The sequence below is a fragment of the Macaca thibetana genome, chromosome 1, assembly GCF_024542745.1.
Source record: "Macaca thibetana thibetana isolate TM-01 chromosome 1, ASM2454274v1, whole genome shotgun sequence".
NCBI classification, from domain to species: domain Eukaryota; kingdom Metazoa; phylum Chordata; class Mammalia; order Primates; family Cercopithecidae; genus Macaca; species Macaca thibetana.
In genome coordinates this window covers 25,645,520-25,667,318 of record NC_065578.1, presented here as the reverse complement: position 1 = coordinate 25,667,318, position 21,799 = coordinate 25,645,520, and the positions used below count along the sequence as shown (strand labels likewise).

The 21,799-nt window shown below is 45.1% G+C and overlaps 1 protein-coding gene across 2 annotated transcripts in view; it reads right to left on the bottom strand.

The window, feature by feature from the left end:
• ARID1A (AT-rich interaction domain 1A) overlaps positions 1-21,799 on the bottom strand; it is an 87,282-nt gene that overhangs the window by 30,533 nt on the left and 34,950 nt on the right. For both annotated transcript variants that reach the window (XM_050794270.1, XM_050794271.1), the window contains exons 3-4: positions 21,019-21,471; positions 19,844-19,960 (exon numbers count right to left, since the gene is read on the bottom strand). In XM_050794270.1, the coding sequence (XP_050650227.1) occupies positions 19,844-19,960; positions 21,019-21,471 (570 nt within the window). The remainder of the gene's footprint in view (positions 1-19,843; positions 19,961-21,018; positions 21,472-21,799) is intronic.

The window sequence follows — 21,799 nt, the reverse complement described above, 5'->3', positions numbered from 1 at the left end:
CTACTTGCCCCCGTCAAGTTTCCAAAAACTTGGTTTGTATCTTAGAAACCATCACATAGGATGAGATCCCCCACCAAACTCCCTCTTCTCTTTTTCTACAACAGGCTATTGTTCTGAAGATAATGATTCAGTCTTCCTGGTACCTTTTGGCCACCTGATGGGGAAGGCATAGAACAGAAGGGTTAGACTCTTCTTGTCTCCAGAATGCTTTTCAGGGGCCCAACTCCAAGAGGAAACCCCCTATATACACATCAGAATTCATAAAGAAAGCTCTGGAGACCAAATCTCCAAATACAAAGGATGTTGGAAAAAGTTAATAAAGTTTCTTTGTATCTTCCTTTTGAAAGGAAGCAGAATTGACACAAATATGTGACTATCACATATTCAACCCTAAGGTGAGTGGCTTTCATTTAATTTTCACAATCATCTTCTGATATAGGTATTACTCCCATTTTAACAAAGAAGCAAGTTCAGAAGTGACTTGCCCAAGGACAGACAACTATTAAATAAACCTGAGGTTCAAATCCATTACTTTACACTCTTTCCATAAGGTATTAATAGAAGCTTGACATGATCAAAAGCTGGGTTCCATGCTCCAAGAGAGGTAAGGCCAACAGCCTATATCACCAGACATGCTGAGTGATTAGCTACTTGACTCAACTGGCTAACCTCATGAGGCTCACTTAACTACTTTATTGAAGGAAAGACTGATACTAGATAAATCAAACTCTACAAAATCTATGATGCTATGTGTTCCCCTCTTTCCTTTTTTCTTTTTTTTTCAGACAGAGTTTCGCCCTGTCCTCCAGGCTGGAGTGCAGTGGCGCAATCTTAGCTCACCGCAACCTCCGCTTCCCAGGTTCTAGCGATTCTCCTGCCTCAGCCTCCTGAGTAGCTGGGATTACAGACCCTTGCCACCAAGCCCGGCTAATTTCTGTTTTTTTTTTTTTTTTTTTTTTTTTTTTTTGAGACGGAGTCTTGCTCTGTCGCCCAGGCTGGAGTGCAGTGGCCGGATCTCAGCTCACTGCAAGCTCCGCCTCTTGGGTTCACGCCATTCTCCTGCCTCAGCCTCCCGAGTAGCTGGGACTACAGGCACCCGCCACCTCGCCCGGCTAATTTTTTGTATTTTTAGTAGAGACGGGGTTTCACCGTGTTAGCCAGGATGGTCGCGATCTCCTGACCTCGTGATCCGCCCGTCTCAGCCTCCCAAAGTGCTGGGATTACAGGCGTGAGCCACCGTGCCCAACCCCCCTCTTTTCTAATTACTCCTGCTATAACTTTCAGTGTTTATTTCAAATCAGCACTTTCACCGATAACCTTCGACTTAAACCTACTTTTTCTATGCTAAATTAAAGGGTATAGTACTTCTTCTCACCCCTGGGTTTTCTGTAGGGTACTTAAATGTATAAGAGGACAGAGGGCTGTAGGGAGGGTGACTTTTAATGTAGGGAAACAAGCAGAAGTCCCATTAAGGTAGAAGTCCCATGAAAGTAGGAGCCTGGTCTCTGCTGGGTATTCAAACTGAATGTGTTCGAATCCTTTTATCAATCACAAGGGCGTGGCTCACAGATTTAAAAAAAAAAAAAAAATCAAGGTATTCCTGGCCTCTAGATGGCCTCCTCAAATCCTCACACTTTCCTCCTCACCCAGCACAGTAAGGTTTGGGTTTTGTTTAGGTACCCCACTCCCCAAGCTACAAGATGGGAAGGCTCCTTTCTAGAGGCTTTAAAAGCCAAGCAAGCTTCAACCCTCTGGCCACAGAGGTGCTCCAACAATAGGGCAAATGAACTCTCCTTTCACACACATCAGGCTGGCTGATTTCCCAACTACCAGAGTAGAGTTGGGTGGGAAGATAAATTGCTTGAAGATGCTTTATAGGTACAACAACTACAGGCTAAAATTGTTTTTTTTTTTTTTTTTAGCCTTGGGAACTTCCAAGATGAAAACAGTTTTGTGGAGGCAGTGAGGAATCAGAAGCCTCCACGCTCCAAGAAGAGATCTGCTAGCCATTCTATGAGGCTCCTCTAGATGCAGTTACAGGACTGATGGCACTGTGCTCTATCTCCACTAGCCTGTGGGACCAGAGCAAGATCAGGCTATTTAGTGACCAGAAAGATGCCAGACACACAAACGACAAGATGCTTGATAAATGTTGCTCAATGAATTATCTACTCAAAAGCATCCTCTTTAGACACAATCTCTGTTAGTCCTCTTTCTTTCCCTTAATCTCTATTCCCCCATCCTAAACCCCTATACCTGAATTCTAAACCTCCACAAGAGACAGGCTCTTGGGTGCTGGTATCAAGAGAACCCAATTCTCCTGTTTAAAACTCAGAAGTACAACCCCAAATGGGTCTTGACAACTTGGTAAGAGCTGTTGCTAGAACTGCAGCAGTGCAGAAAAGGAGTGTCTGGAAAGGAGGCTGTCAGAGGTAGGGCTCTGTGTCACTGGAGAAATTTCAATCTAACTGTGATAATACGAGAACGTGCTGTTCTAACCCACCTCTGCAAAATCTCTTGAGGCAGGTCTGACCCTTTGGGTGGAGGCTGAGGGCACTGCTGAGGTAAAAAGGTGGGGAGAAGAAAGACTGCTGGGCTGCTTGCATTCCTGTGGTGGGAGCCCCTGCAAACAGCGGCTGGGTCACTGCAGCAGCCATTGATTTTCCAGGGGTCGATATTCTACTCCCACAGATATGCTCAGCTGGAGGTTTAATCACATCGAGTGCTTCTGCTCAACATTTCCCCCATCGTTCCCCCCACCCCCCTGCAACAAACCAATAAAACAAACACCAAACACAATGAGAACTGGCAAAGGATAGATGAGAAGGTGCTCCTCACAGCTGTCCCCCACCCCCGGAGAAACTCTAGGCACCAGCTCAAAGGGAGTAAATGCAAGAGAGAGCCAACGCTACAAGGGGCAGTCCACAAGACACTGCAGGGACAGACCCACAGGCCCCAGAAAAAAAATTTTTTTTTTTTTGAGACAAGAGTCTTGCTCTGTCACCCAGGCTGGAGTGCAGTGGTGTGATCTTGGCTCACTGCAAGCTCTGCCTCCCGGGTTCATGCCATTCTCCTCCCTCAGCCTCCCAAGTAGCTGGGACCACAGGTGCCCACCACCATGTCTGGCTAATTTTTTGTATTTTTTAGTAGAGACGGAGTTTCACCATGTTAGCCAGGATGGTCTCGATCTCCTGACCTCGTGATTTGCCTGCCTCAGCCTCCCAAAGGGCTGGGATTACAGGCATGAGCCACCACGCCCGGCTGAGAATTTTTTTTTTTTCTTTTTCTGAGACGGAGTCTCACTCTGGAGTCACCCAGGCTGGAGTGCAGTGGCCAGATCTCAGCTCACTGCAAGCTCTGCCTCCCGAGTAGCTAGGACTACAGGTGCCCACCACCTTGCCCAGCTAGTTCTTTATATTTTTTTTAGCAGAGACGGGGTTTCACCGTGTTAGCCAGGATGGTCTCGATCTCCTGACCTCGTGATCCACCCGTCTTGGCCTCCCAAAGTGCTGGGATTACAGGCTTGAGCCACCGCGCCTGGCCGGCTGAGAATTTTTTAATTCATTGCCTAACACCCTCATATAGACCCATCTAAAAACTGGGAGATTTTACATAAAAATCCAGGCATCTAACTTCTTCCAAAAAAAAAAAAAAAAAAAAAGATAATGATGATGATTCTGGAACTCCCATAAGCCACGAACTGGTTGAAACCCTGCTTTTCAGTTTGTCACAGTCTCATCAGGCCTGTATAATACCATGTTATCTGCCTGACCAGTCACCCTGCCCCCCAAAGGCTTCTCACTGTCTTACCCAGTTAGTAACCACTTTTTGGCCAAAAATGTATGAAATGTTTTGAGAGTCACTAGTTAATAGACTCAAATCTGGAAAAAAAAAAAAAAAAGAATCTGGGTCAGAGCTGGGCCTGAGTTAGAGCAGCCAAGAGCAGTGCATATTTATGGAATAGGGCTGTTCTAATCCCAGCAGGAAAGAAGAGCACTGTAAAGCTAGAGAAGGCAAAGAAGTTAGGAACCCCCTACTTTCTCAAAGCCAAGCATTCCCTGTTAGGAAGGTTAACCAAATGGAGTTTGTTCTATTATGAAGATCATCAGCTATAATCTTAGAACTTGAGTAGAGAGGGCAGGAAAGGGGAGTGAAAGGAAAGGAACACAGAAAGCAAGCAGAGTTCTGGGTATGAGAAGTGTAACAAGGAGGGGATGTTGCCTTAGGCTTCCACATCATCTGGCTCTCCTCTCTACAGCAAGCCTGGTTGCCCCTCAGAATTATAGCAACCAGAAAGCAAGCAAGGACAACCAGGGAAGGCAAAGTTGGCACTGTGCTGAACACGGCTTAGAACTAGGGGGCTGGATGGCCTCCTTGGTTTTGTAAACTCTTAAATTTATACTTGTCAGTGATCTTCCCTACCTTAGCCTACTGGTCTATATACAAAATCCAAATATTTAGGGAGAGAAGGTGGAATAAACAGATTTGAGAGTGAGAAATGGATAGAATCTTAAACCAGAATACAACCTCAAAGGACTTTGAAAAGAACAACTCTGAACACAGGGGAGCTATAATCAAGTTCCAGAAGATAACAGGGGATAAAAATCCAAATATTCTTGATAATGGTTCCTATGAACATTGACCTATTTTGTTTGTTTTTCAGACATGGTCTTGCTCATAGACCCAGACTGGAGTGCAGTCATGCAAGCATAGCTCACTGCAGCCTCAAACTCCTGGGCTCAAGCAATCCTCCTGCCTTAGCCTCCCACATTGCTGGGATTACAGGTGTAAGCCACCACACCTGGCCACTGATCCCTTGTAGTTTAAATTTGTTTTCTCTCTTACCTTTCCCAAAATGTCAGGAAAAATTACTTTCACCCATCCCCATCTCAGTAAACAATATTCAATATTCTTCCCATATCAAAGCTGGCCTTAAGGGACAGGTTCACTGACTCTCAAGATTAAGCCTCCAACCCCTAGTTCGCACCTTCAACAAGGCATGGATTCTTAGCTTCTTTGGGAAAGGTCAAATGGGAAGGAAGCTAGCAGCTTGGAGGTGAGTTATCAGATTATGTCACAATACCAAACAATTCTATGCTGGGAACAGGCAGGGAAGATGAAACAATTTCAGGCCGTAGAGTAGGGGTTTCAGGAGACCAAGCACTGGTCCCCAGAGGGATGGCAACAGAATACATACCGATGTCATCACAGCTTTCTAGTGCGTCTTAGACACAAGAGAAAAAAAGAATACGGCTAATTCTACACTTGACTTACCAGGTATAGTGTTTTTTTGTTTGTTTGTTTGTTTTTTGAGACGGAGTCTTGCTCTGTCACCCGCTGGAGTGCAGTGGCTCGATCTCGGCTTACTGCAACCTCCGCCTCCCGGGTTCAAGCAATTCCCCTGCTTCAGCCTCCCTAGTAGTTGCTAGTAGCTGGGACTACAGGCGTGTACCACCACACCCAGGTTTTTTTTTTTTGAAACGGAGTTTTGTTCTGTAGTCGAGGCTGTGTAAGTGCAGTGGTGCAATCTCGGCTCACTGCAACCTCCACCTCCTGGGTTCAAGCAATTCTCCCTGCCTCAGCTTCCCAAGTAGCTGGGATTACAGGTGCCTGCCACCACGCCCAGCTCATTTTTGTATTATTTAGTAGAGACAGGGTTTTACCATATTGGCCAGGCTGGTCTTGAACTCCCAACCTCAGGATATTCGCCCGCCTTGGCCTCCCAAAGTGCTGGGATTACAGGTGTGAGCCACCGCGTCTATCCCACACCCAGCTAATTTTTTGCATTTTACTAGAGACAGGGTTTCACCATGTTGTCCAAGGATGGTCTCGATCTCCTCACCTCATAATCTGCCCGCCTCAGCCTCCCAAAGTGCTGGGATTATAGGCGTGAGCCAGTGCACCTGGCCAGGTATGTTAACATAGCTCCACACCTACAGGTCCTCCCCTCTGGGCCAAATTCCAAGAAACAGATTCTCACCTTGGCTTAAAGGACCCTACTGGTTTCTACAAAGATAATATTTCTAGGTGGACTTGGCTTATTTCCTGTTTGAAAGGCCCAAGTCCGCCCAAGGACAGACATGAAACAGCTGGGCAACCAAACATCTGGGAGCTGGTTTTCTCATTTTGGTTGATCTTTTTGGACAGAAAAGCACCAACAGCAAAAGAAAATGCTAGGGGGAATGGGTGAAGGTGAGCCACTGTCACTACGACAACTAGTTCATCCATGATGACTAAGGAGTATCAGGACATTCTAGTTTCTGAGAATTCTTCCTTTCAGAATAAATGCTTCTTACATTCTTCTGGAGAACAGAACTAAATCCAAAAGCTGTAATAGCATTAACTTTGCCTAGAAATCTAGAAATCTCAACATCATATCTGTTCATAACTCCTTCCCTTTCTCCAAAGAGAATATGGAAAGCAAAGTCCATTTTCTGAATATGGCATTTTTCCTCTTCTTATTTTTTTGAGATGGAATTTCGCTCGTTGACCAGACTGGAGTGCAGTGGCGCGATCTCGGCTCACCGCAACCTCCGCCTCCCAGGTTCAAGTGATTCTCCTGCCTCAGCCTCCCAGTAGCTGGGATTATAAGCACACGCCACCACGCCCGGCTAAATTTGTATTTTTAGTAGAGACGGCGTTTCTTAATGTTGGTCAGGCTGATCTCGAACTCCCGACCTCAGGTGATCTCACCACCTCAGCCTCCCAAAGTGCTGGGATTACGGGAGTAAGCCACTGCGCCCGCGGCCTTCCTTTTCTTAAAGGATCTTTTTGCTGATCTTGTATAGGAGTTGGTCCTAACAGTAAAAGCAACAGTAGAACCAGTGGACTAGAAGTCAAAGAATCCAATGTTCTCGTTTACTGAATGACCTTGGACAAGTGTCTTTCCCTTTCTGGGCCTTAGGTTCCTCATGTAAAGTGGAGGTGGGAGGGGAGACAGGAATGGGGGTGTCAATATTGTAAATATTCTGTCGTGCTGGTTCACGCTGCCTCCATTCTATTCTTTCTCTAATTGTAAAGGTTAAAAAACTTAAAAATGAAATTTCCAAGAATCCCTTGGTTTTGCATACAATTCAGCTTCTGGTAATGAGAAGCTGACTCATGAGATTAGATCAAAGCAAGCAGAGACCATATTTCTGTCTCCTTCACTTGTTTCTGCAGGAGCATTTTGGTTCCATCCTCCACTTAACTGGGTGCTGGTTCTGGCAGCAGCAGCTACTGCTTCTTGATTCCAGCTTACTGATCCTGGATCACAGGTTTAGGGATATGATTCAAGAGCAATCAATCCAATAGTAGCTCCGAGGTCAAAGTTCCCCTGGTAGGTCAAATCTAGGTTAAATCTGGGTCGTTTCTTGGAGGCCAAGCCTAGAGCAAGCTCCCTCACTCTTTCCAGTTGTAAGCTCAAATTCCCTATATTAAATCTCTATTAAACATAGCTAGACCTAGGGTCTAGTACAGAAATCCTCTGACTCAGTATTATCAAATGATCCCAAAAGAGAAGCTGTAAAGGAAGAGAGAAAAGATTTATTCACAAAGCGTATTTTTTGGAGGAAATGGGCAAGAGCGGGGAGCCTGAGGACTTTAAATACATTTGTCCGGGACAACCTCCTTCACTTCTTCCCTTTTTACAACCTCACTGTACTTTCTCTCTCTCACCTTAAGCTCTGAGGGGGTGGGTGGGGGGTTTGAATTGCTCACACAGGATGGAGGGTTGAGTCAGCACACACTTTCTTTTCCATCCCCATGTTTTCTGCAGCCTGTTATTCTGCTGAGGATGGCATAATCTGTCCAACTCAATAATTATCACCTGGGCTTCAGGGACGCTTGGGCCAGAGAGAATACCAAGTGTCTTCCTCAGTAGTAGGAAATACGTTTATAAGCTCCAGGTACAAAAGAATCAGGACATACCAGTCCCGATAGCCCTGTATACTAATAAGTGAGGACAAGTTTGGCCCAACTTAGCTTCCTACAGCAGGGCTGAGGACAAACTGAAAAACAAGGTAAAATTCAAATGGTGTGCTTAATGAGGGAGGAGGTACTTCCACCCAGTCCTCTGTAGGACTAAGTGACTCAAGAGCCATCATACTAGAGGTAAGGCTCAGTTGCTTTTCAAAGATTGAGGCTGTTCCGAAGGAAACAAAAGGTTCCAGCAAGAGGAATCTGTGTGAGACACACAGGCAGGAAGCAGAGCTGAGCCACCAGCGACTAGAATAGAAACAGGAAATGGGCCCAGGAACAAGCATACAGTAATCTGCTGCAAGCAGCAAAGGCTCAAGCAGGCAGCAGGCAGTATCGAGGCTGGAGCAGTGTGACTAAGATAGAGAAGCGGATTGGCCAGTCCAGCCCAGAGAACCAGCGTTCTAGAGAAGGGATGGCTACATGCACAGGGTACATGCTGCTCTTAGCAGTCTGGGCAGATATGACAGAGGGGGTGGGGATTTCCTTTTCGAGACTCTGAGAGAGCACCTGGGCTATAATTCAAGAGGAGCAGGCACAGATAGATAGATGGTCAGCTATAAAGAAAACAGGTCAGCAACCTCAGAAAGACCCTGCTTCTCTGGTTACCAAAATTGCTAGTGACATTTCTGTTATCCCTTTGAAAATAAACCATCAAAAACCTAGGTAAGGACTGTGGGCCCACTCTCCTTCTATCATGGAATGAACAAAAGGGAACAGAAACTGTGTAAAATTAAAATCCTTCAGACATTCTAATTTTCTTTTCTTTCTTTTTTTTTTTTTTTGAGATGGAGCACTGCAACCTCTGCCTCGGGTTCAAGCGATTCTCTTGCCTCAGCCTCCCGAGTAGCTGGGACTACAGGCCCCCGCCACCACACCTGGCTATTTTCGTATTTTTAGTAGAGACAGGGTTTCGCCATGTTGGCCAGATTGGTCTTGAACTCTTGACCTCATGATCCACCCGCCTCAGCATCCCAAAGTGCTGGGATTACAGGCGTGAGCCACTGTGCCCAGCCAAACGTTCTAATTTTTAAAGCATTTATTGAGAAGATTTGTCACTCCTCTCAATAAACCTAAACAACAAAACGTTAGCTCCCAAAGCTCAGCTAGGTAGCGAGAATCTGGGGGGTATTCAACAAAGATTTACGAATATCTGCCTGTGCTGGGCACATGACAGATGTCAGATACAGTTCAAGCAGAGGTACTAGCACAAGGCTATGCCAACATGAAAATGGGGAAGAAGTCCCAGAGGGGTATTTCAGCTAGGTTTTGAAGCCAAAGTAGAGGTTTGCTGAGCATGACAGAAAGAGAGAGAAACAGATGTATATCCTAATCAAGAGGACCAGGAATTGTGAGGAGCTTAAGGTACAAATGAGTGGCTGGAGAGGAAGTTGCAGAGGTATGCTGGGGGCTGTGGATGGCTCCACTACGGGTTCTGAACTGGGTAAGCCACCGGGAGCCAGGGTCCCCAAAACATGCACGAAACAACTGGTGGTGGTCTCCCACACTGACAAAGTCTCACTCTGTCACATAGGCTCTAGTGCAGTGGCGCGACCTTGGGTCACTGCAACCTCCGCCTCCCAGGTTCAAGCGATTCTCCTGCCTCAGCCTCCTGAGTAGCTAGAATCACAGGTGTGTGCCACCATGTCTGGCTAAATTTTTGTATTTTTAGTAGCCTCATGATCCACCCGCCTCAGCCTCCTAAAGTGCTGGGATTACAGGTGTGAGCCACCGTGTCTGGCCTACCAGCTTGATACTTCATTTGAAAATTTTATTCTCAGCTGTCAGTGTCTCTGTGCTTCTAAACCATTAGACATATGAATCACTTAGAGATCTTATTAACAGAGTTAGATCCAATAAATCTGGGATAGGGCCTGAAAATCTATATTTCTAGCAAGCTTCCAGGTGATGCTGGTGCTTCTAGACAATGGACCACACTGAGTCACAAGGATCTAACTGACTAAAGTTAGCACTGACCAGGACAGTATATTCTAAGAAGACAGAGACAGAACAAGGCTTGCTCTCATCCAACACAGGAACCAAACTCTAGTCAACGGTTCACTGTTTGAGGTGATTCCCTAGTTGGCTAGTTCCTCCAAGCAGGTCCTATATGTCTGGCTATCTTTCCTACCACCCACCCTTTCCACAACTCATCTGTGCCTCCATCATAGGGATGTCTGGGAAAACAGAAGTAAAATGGAAATCCATTGACATTCCTTCTTTTAGTTCAAGTCTAGTAAATGCTAAATGGCAAAGAGCTGAGTCTTTTGCCTAAAAATGAAGAGAGGATCAGATTGTCCATGTCTTTCCTCTACTGGGTGGGATGCTGGAGGAAATATTTCACCTGAAATATCAGAGCTAGATTCAAATTTTGATTCTGACCCTTGGTTTTTCATATGTAAAACAGGAGTGGGTATTCTGTACATTCTAATTCCTATCTTTTCAGAACAACTGATGTTGACTGTAGCTCCTTGCCTAGCCTTAATCCTGCCCTCTAAAATTTGGATTCTACAGGGACAGCATAGCTCCCTCCCATTTCCTCTTTCTAGACCAAGATCTCAGCGTCTGAGAGCATTACAGAAGTAAAAACATGAATGGTAATAGCTAAGATGTTAAGTGAAATCTAAAGAATGGCTCAGAAACTCAAGGGATAATTTGATAGACATTACAAATCCTAATTCTATTCTCCACCTCCCTCCCGATATCAATAACATCCAGTCCTACCTAACCTGAGGAAATGAGTATGACCCAAATCTTCAACAACAGGCTTTAAGATAACCTTTTTTTCAGCCAAGGGTATAGTGTCCCTTAGAAATTAATCCAGTGGATGCCTTTGATTCCTTTTTCTCACAATTCCAGAAAGACGTGCCTGTTTATACCCTCCTAATATTCTGCTAGCACCTTCACCTTTCCCTCTTCCATCTGCCTTATACATATGCAGGTCTTTGGGATGAAGCGGAGGAACTGGACTGATTCAGCCAGACTCTCCTTTTTCTCAGTGCCTTTCAAGAGTGCTCTTTCCCTTTCCCTTGTTCATTTCCTTTTCTCAAGCCCTCAGAAATCAGGCCTTTTCCTTATCTAAAAAGGATCCCAATAAAATGCTTTATGACAAATCCAACTGCCTATTTTCTTTGAAATACAAATTTGACATCTTCCCTCCTCCCTTGGCTTCCAGAAATATTACACAATCCTGGTCCTTCTCCGATCTCTCCAACTCTCTGTTGGCTGCTTCTACCTGATGGCCTCTGGCATCGTCCAGAGCTCCATCTGGCTTCTATCTCTAAACTCCACAGTTTGGGAGGCCTATTTCATTCCATGGTTTAACTATTAACTACCACAGTTAACTCTCAAACTCGTATCCAGACTCAGGTCTTACCTAAGTTTCAGTCTCCTATCTCCAACTAGAAACTGGACATTTGTTTTCAGAAATCTTACGATATTCCACAAAATAAATATGGAATTTAACTTCTCAAAAATGAGACTCTCCCTGCCCACCAGTCAATCAAAATCTTTAAATATTCCACCCCGCAGAACCCACTTATTCTCAGTCCTATATTCTTTCCTGCATGTTCCACATGTGGGAGCAGGTGGCTCTGCAAATGAGACAGAAGGAGCAGAACGCCATACCTCTTGCCAGAAGTAGTTCTACGGTTTAACTTATTCCACTGCTTTAAGACTCTCCCCTTTTCAAAGCATACTACAAACTAATGGATCATTTTGGTAAAATATTAGTTTTATCACATGATTGCACCAGTTACCTATCTGTAAGCCCAGAGATCAGATCTAAATGGCTGAAGCTCAGCAGGATCCCTGTGATCTAGCTTTCCTTCCTGTTACTTCCCACCCCAGGAAGCTGACCAGCCCCCAAGTATCTATACTTCACCTCATCCCCATTCCTGCATGGCCTCTGCTCAAGCTGGACTTTTCTTCCTTTTGTAACCACTTAAATACATCCACGGCCGGGCGCGGTGGCTCAAGCCTGTAATCCCAGTACTTTGGGAGGCCGAGGCGGGTGGATCACGAAGTCAGGAGATCGAGACCATCCTGGCTAACATGGTGAAACCCCGTCTCTACTAAAAATACAAAAAACTAGCCGGGCGTGGTGGCGGGCGCCTGTAGTCCCAGCTACTCGGAGGCTGAGGCAGGAGAATGGCGTAAACCCGGGAGGCGGAGCTTGCAGTGAGCCAAGATCGCGCCACTGCACTCCAGCCTGGGTGACACAGCGAGACTCCGTCTCAAAAAAAAAAAAAAAAAAAAAAAAAAAAAAAAAAAAAAAAAAATACATCCACATCTAGCTCATACTGACTGAACTTCAACATGACTTTTTTCTTCAACTACTGAGACATAAATGGATCAGTGACTTTGCTGAACTCTGACAGCACTCATTATAACACAGGCACATGGTCTTCTGTTTTATGTCTATTTTACTAATGAAACACAGGAGGATCCTTCAGGATAGCAACCGTATCATATTCAGAATCATGGACCCAAGAGTTCGAATGACCTCAGAAGTCAGGCAAGTTCAACCCTTGTCAAATGTCTACTTGTTTTCTACATAACACCCACAGCAAAAAGTGTGCCTGGTTTTACTCCAGGGACAGGAAACTTACCTACATCCCTCCTCATCCTCCAGATCCCAAAGGAACTTACTTGTATGTCACACTTGGACTTAAATCTACAGACAACAGGTAGCCAGGTTTTAAAACATTAATGTAACTTGGCCAGGTTTGTTTGTTTGTTTAAAGATGATCACTCTGGTGATTATGTTGAGGACAGACTTGGAAGGAAAAGGGGAAGAAAAGAAACAGAACAGTCAGAAGTTTGTGGCAAGACACCAGGTGAGAGATAACAGGGACCCGAAAAAACAAAAGGCAGTAGAGAGAGGGGAAACCAGACTCAAAAGCAAAAACCATTTCTGTGGTAGACTAAGATTTGGTGACCAACTAAGTTTGGCCCCACTAAAGGAAGGGATCCAGTGATGAGCACCATAGAGCAGTGGAGCTCCCAGTGTGGTACTGGCAGGGCAACGGTTCCGCTACCCAGGAATAAACTGCACTGAGGCCACAGCTACAGGAGATCTAGTTTCTTTCAAGAGATTCTTAACCCACAGTGTGCCTTCCAAATCTTTCAAAGTCACCACTATAGTGTAAATCACCACTATTATTCTAGTTACCGCTATGGCTTCCTAGTCTAGTACTTTTTTTTCCTTCCCTTTTCAGAAGGTTACTACCTACCTCGGTCTCATTCCAACTGTGGTCTTCTGAACTGGCAGCATCTGTACCACTTCAGAGCTTGTTAGAAATGCAAATTCTTAGGTCCCAGCCCACACCCACTGAATCAGAATTTCTCAGGTAGCAGCAGTAATTCAGGTGATTCTTAACACATGCTAAAGTTTGTGAAGCACTAGCTAACCTCTTCAGATCACAGCTTTCAATCCCATATCCATTTTCCATTACTCTATCCTAGGTATACTTTCAAGACCAAAATGTAAATTCACAAATGTGTCTCAGTAAGGAAAGTTACAGAAGCTGGGTGCAGTGGCTGACGCCTATAATCCCAGCACTTCGGGAGGCTGAGGTGGGTGGATCACTTGAGGTCAGGAGTTTGAAACCAGCCTGGCCAACGTGGTAAAACCCTATCTCTACTAAAAATACAAAAATTAGCCAGGAGTGGTGGCACACACCTGTAATCCCAGCTACTCAAGAGGCTGAGGTAGGAGAATTGCTGGAACCCAGGAGGCGGAGGTTGCAGTGAGCTAAGATCGTGCCACTGCACTCCAACCTAGGTGACAAAGCAAGACTCTGTCTCCAAAAAAAAAAAAAAAAAAAGGCAAGCATTCATTATTCTAGGGAAACGGCATACACTTGGAAGAATCATTTAAATAGAAGCTTTAAGATAAAACTCCATATGGTCTCAAAAATGACTATTATCAAAAGTTAGATACCAATTTCCAGATGAGTCCCTTAAAGATTTTATCCCAAAATGAAGAAATTAAAGACCTGGGCTGGGCACAGTGGCTCACGCCTATAATCCTACCACTCTGGGAGGCCAAAGTAGGAGGATCACTTGAACTCAGGAGTTTGAGACCAGCCTGGGCAACGTAGTGAAACTTCATCTTTTTTTTTTTTTTTTTTTTTTTTTTTTTACAAAGAATATATATAAAGACCTTAATGAAACACCTAGATTTGCTCACATATCCCTTACAAGAATCACCTCCAACCCCCCCTTACCCAGGCTGGAATGCAATCGCAACCACAGTTCACGGCAGGCTCAAATGATTCTCCCACCTTAGCCTCCCCAAGTAGCTGTGACTACAGGCATGCTCCACCACACCTGGCAATTTTTTGTTTTTTTTTTTTTTTTTTTTTTTAGAAACAGGGTTTCACCATGTTGCCCAGGCTGGTCACAAATTCCTAAGCTCAAGGGATCCTCCCGCTTTGGTCTCCCAAAATGTTGTGATTACAGGCATGAGCCACCACTTCTGGCAACCTTATTAACATAAGGTGAAGTGGTAGACATTTTACAAGATAGATGACAAACCCTAACCTCACTTCTTCTATTTATTATTCTTTTTTGACATGGAGTTTCGCTCTGTCCTGCAGGCTAGAGTGCAGTGGTGCCATCTTGGCACACTGCAACCTCCGCCTCCCGGGTTCAAGCGATTCCCCTGCCTCAGCCTCCCAAGTAGCTGGGATTACAAGCACATGCCACCATGCCTGGCTAATTTATTGTATTTTTAGTAGAGATGGGGTTTCACCATGTTAGCCAGGATGGCCTCGATCTTCTGACCTCGTGACCTGCCCACCTCGGCCTCCCAAAGTGCTGGGATTACAGGCGTGAGCCAAAGGTGCCCAGCCTAACCTCACTTCTTAAGGCCACTGTCAGGAGGCACAAATAAATTAATCCATTCTCTAAAACGAAGTTTGTGTCTCCCCATGACAGTCTGTGATACCTGCTTTGCCCTAGCAGTGGAAACAACAATCTGGTAATATAGTCAAGCTGCTCCTGTCAGATGTATAGTTCCTGAATGAGCATTATAATGAACGCTGCTCAGGTTCATCTGTTCAGTAAGTTGGAGCCTACTACATGCCAGGCACTATGACAATAAGTAAGAGAGCAAGTCAGCCCTCACTGAACTTGCAATAAATAAGTAATTTAAATTATACTTAAGTACTGACAAGAAGTATGGGTGCTAAGAGTTTACTATAGGCTGGGTGCCGTGGCTCATACCTGTAATCCCAGCACCTTGGGAGGCCGAGGCGGATGGATCACCTAGGTCAGAAGATCAAGACCAGCCTGGCCAACATAGTGAAACCTTGTCTCTACTAAAAATGCAAAAATTAGCCGGGTGTGTTAGCGGGCACCTGTAATTCCAGCTACTTGGGAGGCCGAGGCAGGAGAACTGCTTGAACCTGGGAGGCAGAGGTTGTGGTGAGCTGCAATTGTGCCACCGCACTCCAGCCTGGGCAACAGAGAGAGACTCCATCTCAAAAAAAAAAAACAAAAAAGTTTACTATAGCAAAGGAACCTGAAACAGTCTAGAATAGATCTCTACCTGCAAATCAGGATTCACCTGGGACAGCCGCTAACCACACCAATGCCCAAATCCCAAATCAAACAAATCAGAACTCTGTGAACCCTGGGCATTAACTAATTTTTTTTTCTTTTTTCTGAGACGGAGTTTCGCTTTTGTAGCCCAGGCTAGAGTGTAATGGCACGATCTAGGCTCACTGCAACCTCCGCCTCTTGGGTTCAGGCAATTCTCCTGCCTCAGCCTCCTGCGTAGCTGGGACTACAGGCGCCTGCCACCACGCCCAGCTAACTTTTGTATTTTTAGTAGAGACGGGGTTTCACCATGTTGGCCAGGCTCGTCTCAAACTCCTGACCTCGTGATTCGCCCGCCTCGACCTCCCAAAGTATTGGGATCACAGGCGTGAGCCACCGCGACCAGCTACACCTTTTTTTTTTTTTTTTTTTGAGCTGGAGTTCACTCTGTCGCCAAGGCTGGGAGTGCAGTGGCGCGATCTCGGCTCAGTGCAACCTCCGCCTCTCAGGTTCTGAAGCGACTCTCCTGCCTCTGCCTCCCGAATAGCTGGGACTACAGGTACCCCTGGCTAATTTTTTATATTTTTAGTAGAGATGGGATTTCACCATGTTAGCCAGGCTGGTCTCGATCTCCTGACCTCGTGATCCGCCCGCCTTGGCCTCCCAAAGTGCTGGGATTACAGGCGTGAACCACCATGCCCGGCCTTTTTTTTTTTTTTTTTAAGGTAAACTAACAATGGCCTTTAGTCAATGAAATCATCATAGAAGTTATTTAAGCTATGTCTTGAAGCTTGATTAGGTAGTAGTTTTCTGAAGGAACAATCTTTAAGATATAGTCTGAAAGATGAACAGGAAGAGTTGAAGGGAAAAGTATGAGGCAAAGGGAAGGGTGTGTGCAAAGGTCTGAAAGCAAAAAATGGCATGTGATGCCTTAGAGACACTGAAAGAAAGCCAAGAGCAGGCCAGGCGCGGTGGCTCAAGCCTGTAATCCCAGCACTTTGGGAGGCCGAGACAGGCGGATCACGAGGTCAGGAGATCGAGACCATCCTGGCTAACACGGTGAAACCCCGTCTCTACTAAAAATACAAAAAACTAGCCGGGCGAGGTGGCGGGCGCCTGTAGTCCCAGCTACTGGGGAGGCTGAGGCAGGAGAATGGCGTGAACCCAAGAGGCGGAGCTTGCAGTGAGCTGAGATCCGGCCACTGCACTCCAGCCTGGGCAACAGAGCTAGACTCCGTCTCAAAAAAAAAAAAAAAAAAAAAAAAGAAAAAAAGGAAAGCAAGCCAAGAGCAAGGCAGAGAAAAAAGAATAAAGTAGAGGTTCTCAAAGTACCACCCCTGGTCTAGCACCAACAGAATCACAGAGGAACTTGTCAGAAATGCACATTTTCAGGCCCCACTCCAGACCTACTGAATGAGAAAGACACAGGGGACGGGAGCTGAGAGGGAACAGCAACCTGTGTTTCTGATGTCTAACATTAAAGATTCTGGATTTTAGGCTGGGCAAGGTGGCTCACACCTGTAATCCCAGCACCTTGGGAGGCTAAGGCAGGTGGATAGCCTAAGATCAGAAGTTTGAGACCAGCCTGGCCAACCTGGTGAAACCCTGTCTCTACTAAAAATACATTAGGTGGGCGTGGTAGGGGGCACCTGTTATCTCAGCTACTCGGGAGGCTGAGGCAGGAGAATCCCTTCAACCCAGGAGGCAGAGGTTGCAGTGAATCAAGATCGTGCCATTGCACTCCAGCCTAGGTGACAGAGTGAGACTCCATATCAAATTAATTAATTAATTAATTAGCTGGGTGTGGTGGCGAGCACCTGTAAACCCAGCTACTCCGGAGACTGAGGCAGGAGAATCACTTGAACCCAGGAGGCGGAGGTTGCAGTGAGCCAAGATCGTGCCACTGCACTCCAGCCTGGACAACAGAATGAAACTCTCAAAAAAAAAAAAAAAAAATCTGGATTTTATTCTAAGATTAACGAAAAAATAATTGAGAGGTTTAAATATACGGATAACATGATCAGGATAATAGCACCTAAATGGCTTGGCATCAATAGCTGAGCATAGACTCCTCAAAATTTAATTTTTGTAATATTCAAGGGTCACAATCATGCCTTTAGGGCCAGGGAGGTAACATGAATGAGTAAGGAGGGCAATGTGAAATCCGAGGCGCTGCTCTCCAGCCAGCCTGCAATCTGCTCTGGTGCCAATAGATATCTCACAAACATTTGTTTAGTGAAGGGATGCACTGGCAAACCTAGGGATCCTTTAACAAACTGGTTAAGAAAGGAGAGGGCTCTTGTAGGGAATCCAACTTCTCATTTCTTCAGATGGGGCTGCTTCCTAGCCTGCGTAGGCAAATCTGGCATTAAACCAAAATTTCAAAGAATAACCACTTTTTGATGCCTGTCCAAGTAGCAAAGGGATAAAAAGCAATTCAAAAAACAAGATGCCAATAACCCAGCCAGCTTACCTCCCACATGGAGCTTCTACCACTGAGCAAATGACCCATTTGGATGAATCTTTAGAAAAAGTCAGAACTTGGGAATGTTCCCTTGTGATAGGCTTCCCAGGAACAACCATCCCCTGGGCCTAAAAGGCTGCCAAAACCTTCACCTTCACTTCAGTGGGTCAGATAAGAAGTTCTTAAGATTCCCAATCCTTACTAGACATGTAGCATCTCTGGATACAAGGCTTCTCAGGACCAAAAAAAAAAAAAAAAAAAGAAAAAAAGCCAAATACAGATCTATCAAAAGGTCACCAGAAGCAAGCAAAAACTTTTCGGAACGAAGCAACTTACAGCACTGACAGAAATCCACCGATTTGGGTTCTTGACACAATAGCACCTCACCCAGATTTAGCCACAGACCACAGATGATGAGGGAGTGGTTACACATTCTGACTGAATCAGGTTAAAAAGCACATTCCAATGAAGTTCAGGATGCAGAAAAGGATTGCAACAGACACTAATGAGAAGGGAACAAAGAGTGATCGCTTTATTAAGGCACTTCCTTCCCCCAATTCCTCAGTTGAGAAAGTCAACAGTCTCAGACGTCCTATCTGCATTCTGGCCTCAGAAGCCTGAACACCAGGTACTAAGGGATTCTGCAGACCTTGCCCTACTGAGGTGTCTCAGAGACCTTCAGGGGAATCCATGGGAGGCGCTTCATGATGAAGAGAGTTCCCGCCTTCTGCCTATTTCTTAGAGATCCTGAAACCATTTCTCTCAGGTCAGAATAAATGAAGACACAGGCTTTAAATCCAAGTAGAGTCAAAATTCCAAAAGATTCTTATCTGGATATGTGGCTGAATTTTCATTTCCTATCTGAAGCAGGATTTGTCATGGTGGGTTTGCTACCCACCATCTTACCAGATGACTAGATTTCAGAGTAGCTTATTTTATCTCTGTGCCCAGCAGATTAACTTTCAGTGGCTGAGTAACTTGCCCACAGAGCTAAGACTAACGGTAAAGGTTCCCACAACCACCTAGTTGGTGTTAACTGCCTTTCAGGTATAAAGTACAGTCCCAATGCCCTCTGAGGCGATGATTACAAAGGCTGACATTTATGGAGTGCCTACAATGTGCAGTGCTCGTGTGTGCTCTCTAGTAACCTATTTAATGTTCACCACCACCCCCATGAAACAGAGTTGGTGGCAGAATCTAGAGCCAGGAACTCTGTTGAGAAACAGTTTCAGACGTCCTATCTGCATTCTGGCCTCAGAAGCCTGAACAGCCAGGAACTCTGGCTCTAGAGCCCAAGCTCTTAATCACTAGACTATACTGCCTTTCTCAGGATATGGTCAGTCCATTCCATAAATAAGTACCTGATTCCATAATTAAGCATGTGGGCATCAAGTACTCTACCAAAAAAAAAAAAAAGAGTAGTCACACAAAATCACCACCAGAAAAACTGCTTTTGCTCCAGCAATGCTCAATGTGACAACGCATGCTGAATTGCCCCAGGATCCTACCTCGTAGTTAAACATTAAGCCAAAAGCCTAAAAATTAAGCCCTTAAGAGTAAAGTCAAGAAACTGATACTTTTCTCAACTTTGATGGAGAGCAGACAGTGCTTCTGATATCTCCATCTTCTCTGCCCCTCATGTGGGTCCATGTCTAAAAGCACAATATTTAAAAAAACAAAAACAAACTAAACAGATCATAAACCTATTCCCTGGGCAGGGAGACAGAATAGACATCTACAAGTCAACCTTTAAGTTCCTTGAATTCAAGAAATAACTTATTCATTTAGATCAAAATTACCAAAACTTCCAACCAGAAACTAGTTTGCTTTGGTTTCCTCTCTGCCCCATCACCTTTCAGAAGGTGCAGAAATACTCACAGGCAAGCTGGAGGGTCTTGACTGAAGGCTCAGGTTCATATCTTCTTGCCCTCCCTTACTGGAGGTCATTGAGGGGGCTGAGGATGCCTGAGACCCAAATGAATCTTGAGATAGCTCCTACAACAAGAAAAACAAAAGCTGTGATGGCCTGGTATTGATAAACCAGGCAAGCTTACTTCATGGTGAAAGGGTTATGGGACTGTCTCTCATGAGTGTGAGAGAAAGCCCAGTTGCGAACAGTATTATCTGAAGGCCAGAAAAATCCAAGCCGTGACTTGCAAGAATGTCAACAGTGGACTCTTTCTGGCAGAACTGTCACCCATTCATTGCTACCTACAGAGGGCTATTTCTTGGGGTTAAATGCGAATGTATGGCCAACTTCAAGTTAAATCTATCAAGGAATGAGACCAATGAAACCACAAAAATCATGCTAGATCCTCTGCATTAAAATGAGTACTGCTTCCTTCAAAGACATCACCTTGGGATGAGATATTTATTCCAACAGTGCCACCAATACATAAACTTTTTAGGGGACCTGTCATCACTCAGTCATCTCTCTTCTTTGGGCTCTACAAAGAATAAAGCCCCAAATGCTATTTTAGGCTCTATTACCTATATCTTGTTCACCAGACATAACTCCAAATGAATTTTTGCTATTTCCCCAAACAAAATCCACCCACAAAAAATAACATTTACGACCACTGAGAGTATTCTAAAGAATGTGGTATCAGCTCTGGTGGCAATTCCAAATGAAGGGATCCAAGTATTTTGAGTGATAGCAGAATGGAATGGCAGTTGGAGTGAATGTACAGTACCACCTCTCAAAGTGACTGTTTTGAAAAAAGACCAACTCACTTGGATGCTCAAGTTCTGATGTTGATTTACAAAAAAAAAAGAAAAAAATTCAGTCCCATTATCTTTAATTTCTTATCCATCTATACAACTTTCCATTGCCCTATTTCTTCATCATTAAGGAGAGCTATAGATCTTTATATAGTTAAGGAGGTTATGCCTTTATTAGTTCAATCAATCCAGTTATCATGTTTACTCAGAGTTTAATTGGTCTTTAAGTGCACATTAGAGAACCATTCTGTACAGTAAAGTTCTCATGACACTAACCCCCAAGCTGTCTGTGGTCACACACAGGGAAGGGCAGGAGGTCAAGGATATCTTACCTGCGGTGGAGGGAAGCGCTGTTGGGAATAGGCAGTTTGCTGGGACTGCTGAGACTGGGGCTGAGGATACGCAGCCTGCTGGGAGAGCGTCGAGGGTGCTGGCTGCTGAGGTTGCTGCTGCTGGTAGGGAGACTGAGCCTGTGGCTGTGAGTAGGAGGGCTGGCTCTGAGGGTGCTGCTGTGTCGTGGACTGCTGGGAGGGGTATGGAGTCGGGGACTGCTGATGTGGAGGTTGGGATGGCTGCTGGGAGTATGGAGTCTGAGAGGACTGGAGCTGTGGTGGCTGAGACTGTGGCTGCTGCTGATACGAAGGTTGGGCATGAGGGGTCTGGGATGGTGGTTGCTGGGAGTAGGGTGGCTGCTGCTGCTGAGGGTGAGGACTTTGCTGGTTGTAATATGGAGTCTGGCCCTGTTGACCATACCCGCTGGGGCCTTGTTGTCCATAAGGAGGAATCTGTAGGAAACGAAAATACACTTTTAGCACTGACTCTCCTGAATGAGGAAAGATGAAGTGTTTTGTCAGAAGCTATGCACTGAGGATGAGTATAGAAAGCAAGCATGCAAGGCCTCATACTTAGGAGGCCCGGGGTTTTTCTCTCATCCCTGCCTAAACTGAGCCAGGAAGGACGGCCAAGCTGGGTTTTTAGGTGGTTTGTTTACAAGTGGACATTTATCCACTGAAAATTTACACTATTTACTATTGAGGCAACTAACACGAGTTTAAGAGCAGCTGTTTCTACCAATGAGCCTAATCTTTTTATCACGGCCTAGACTGTTTTTAT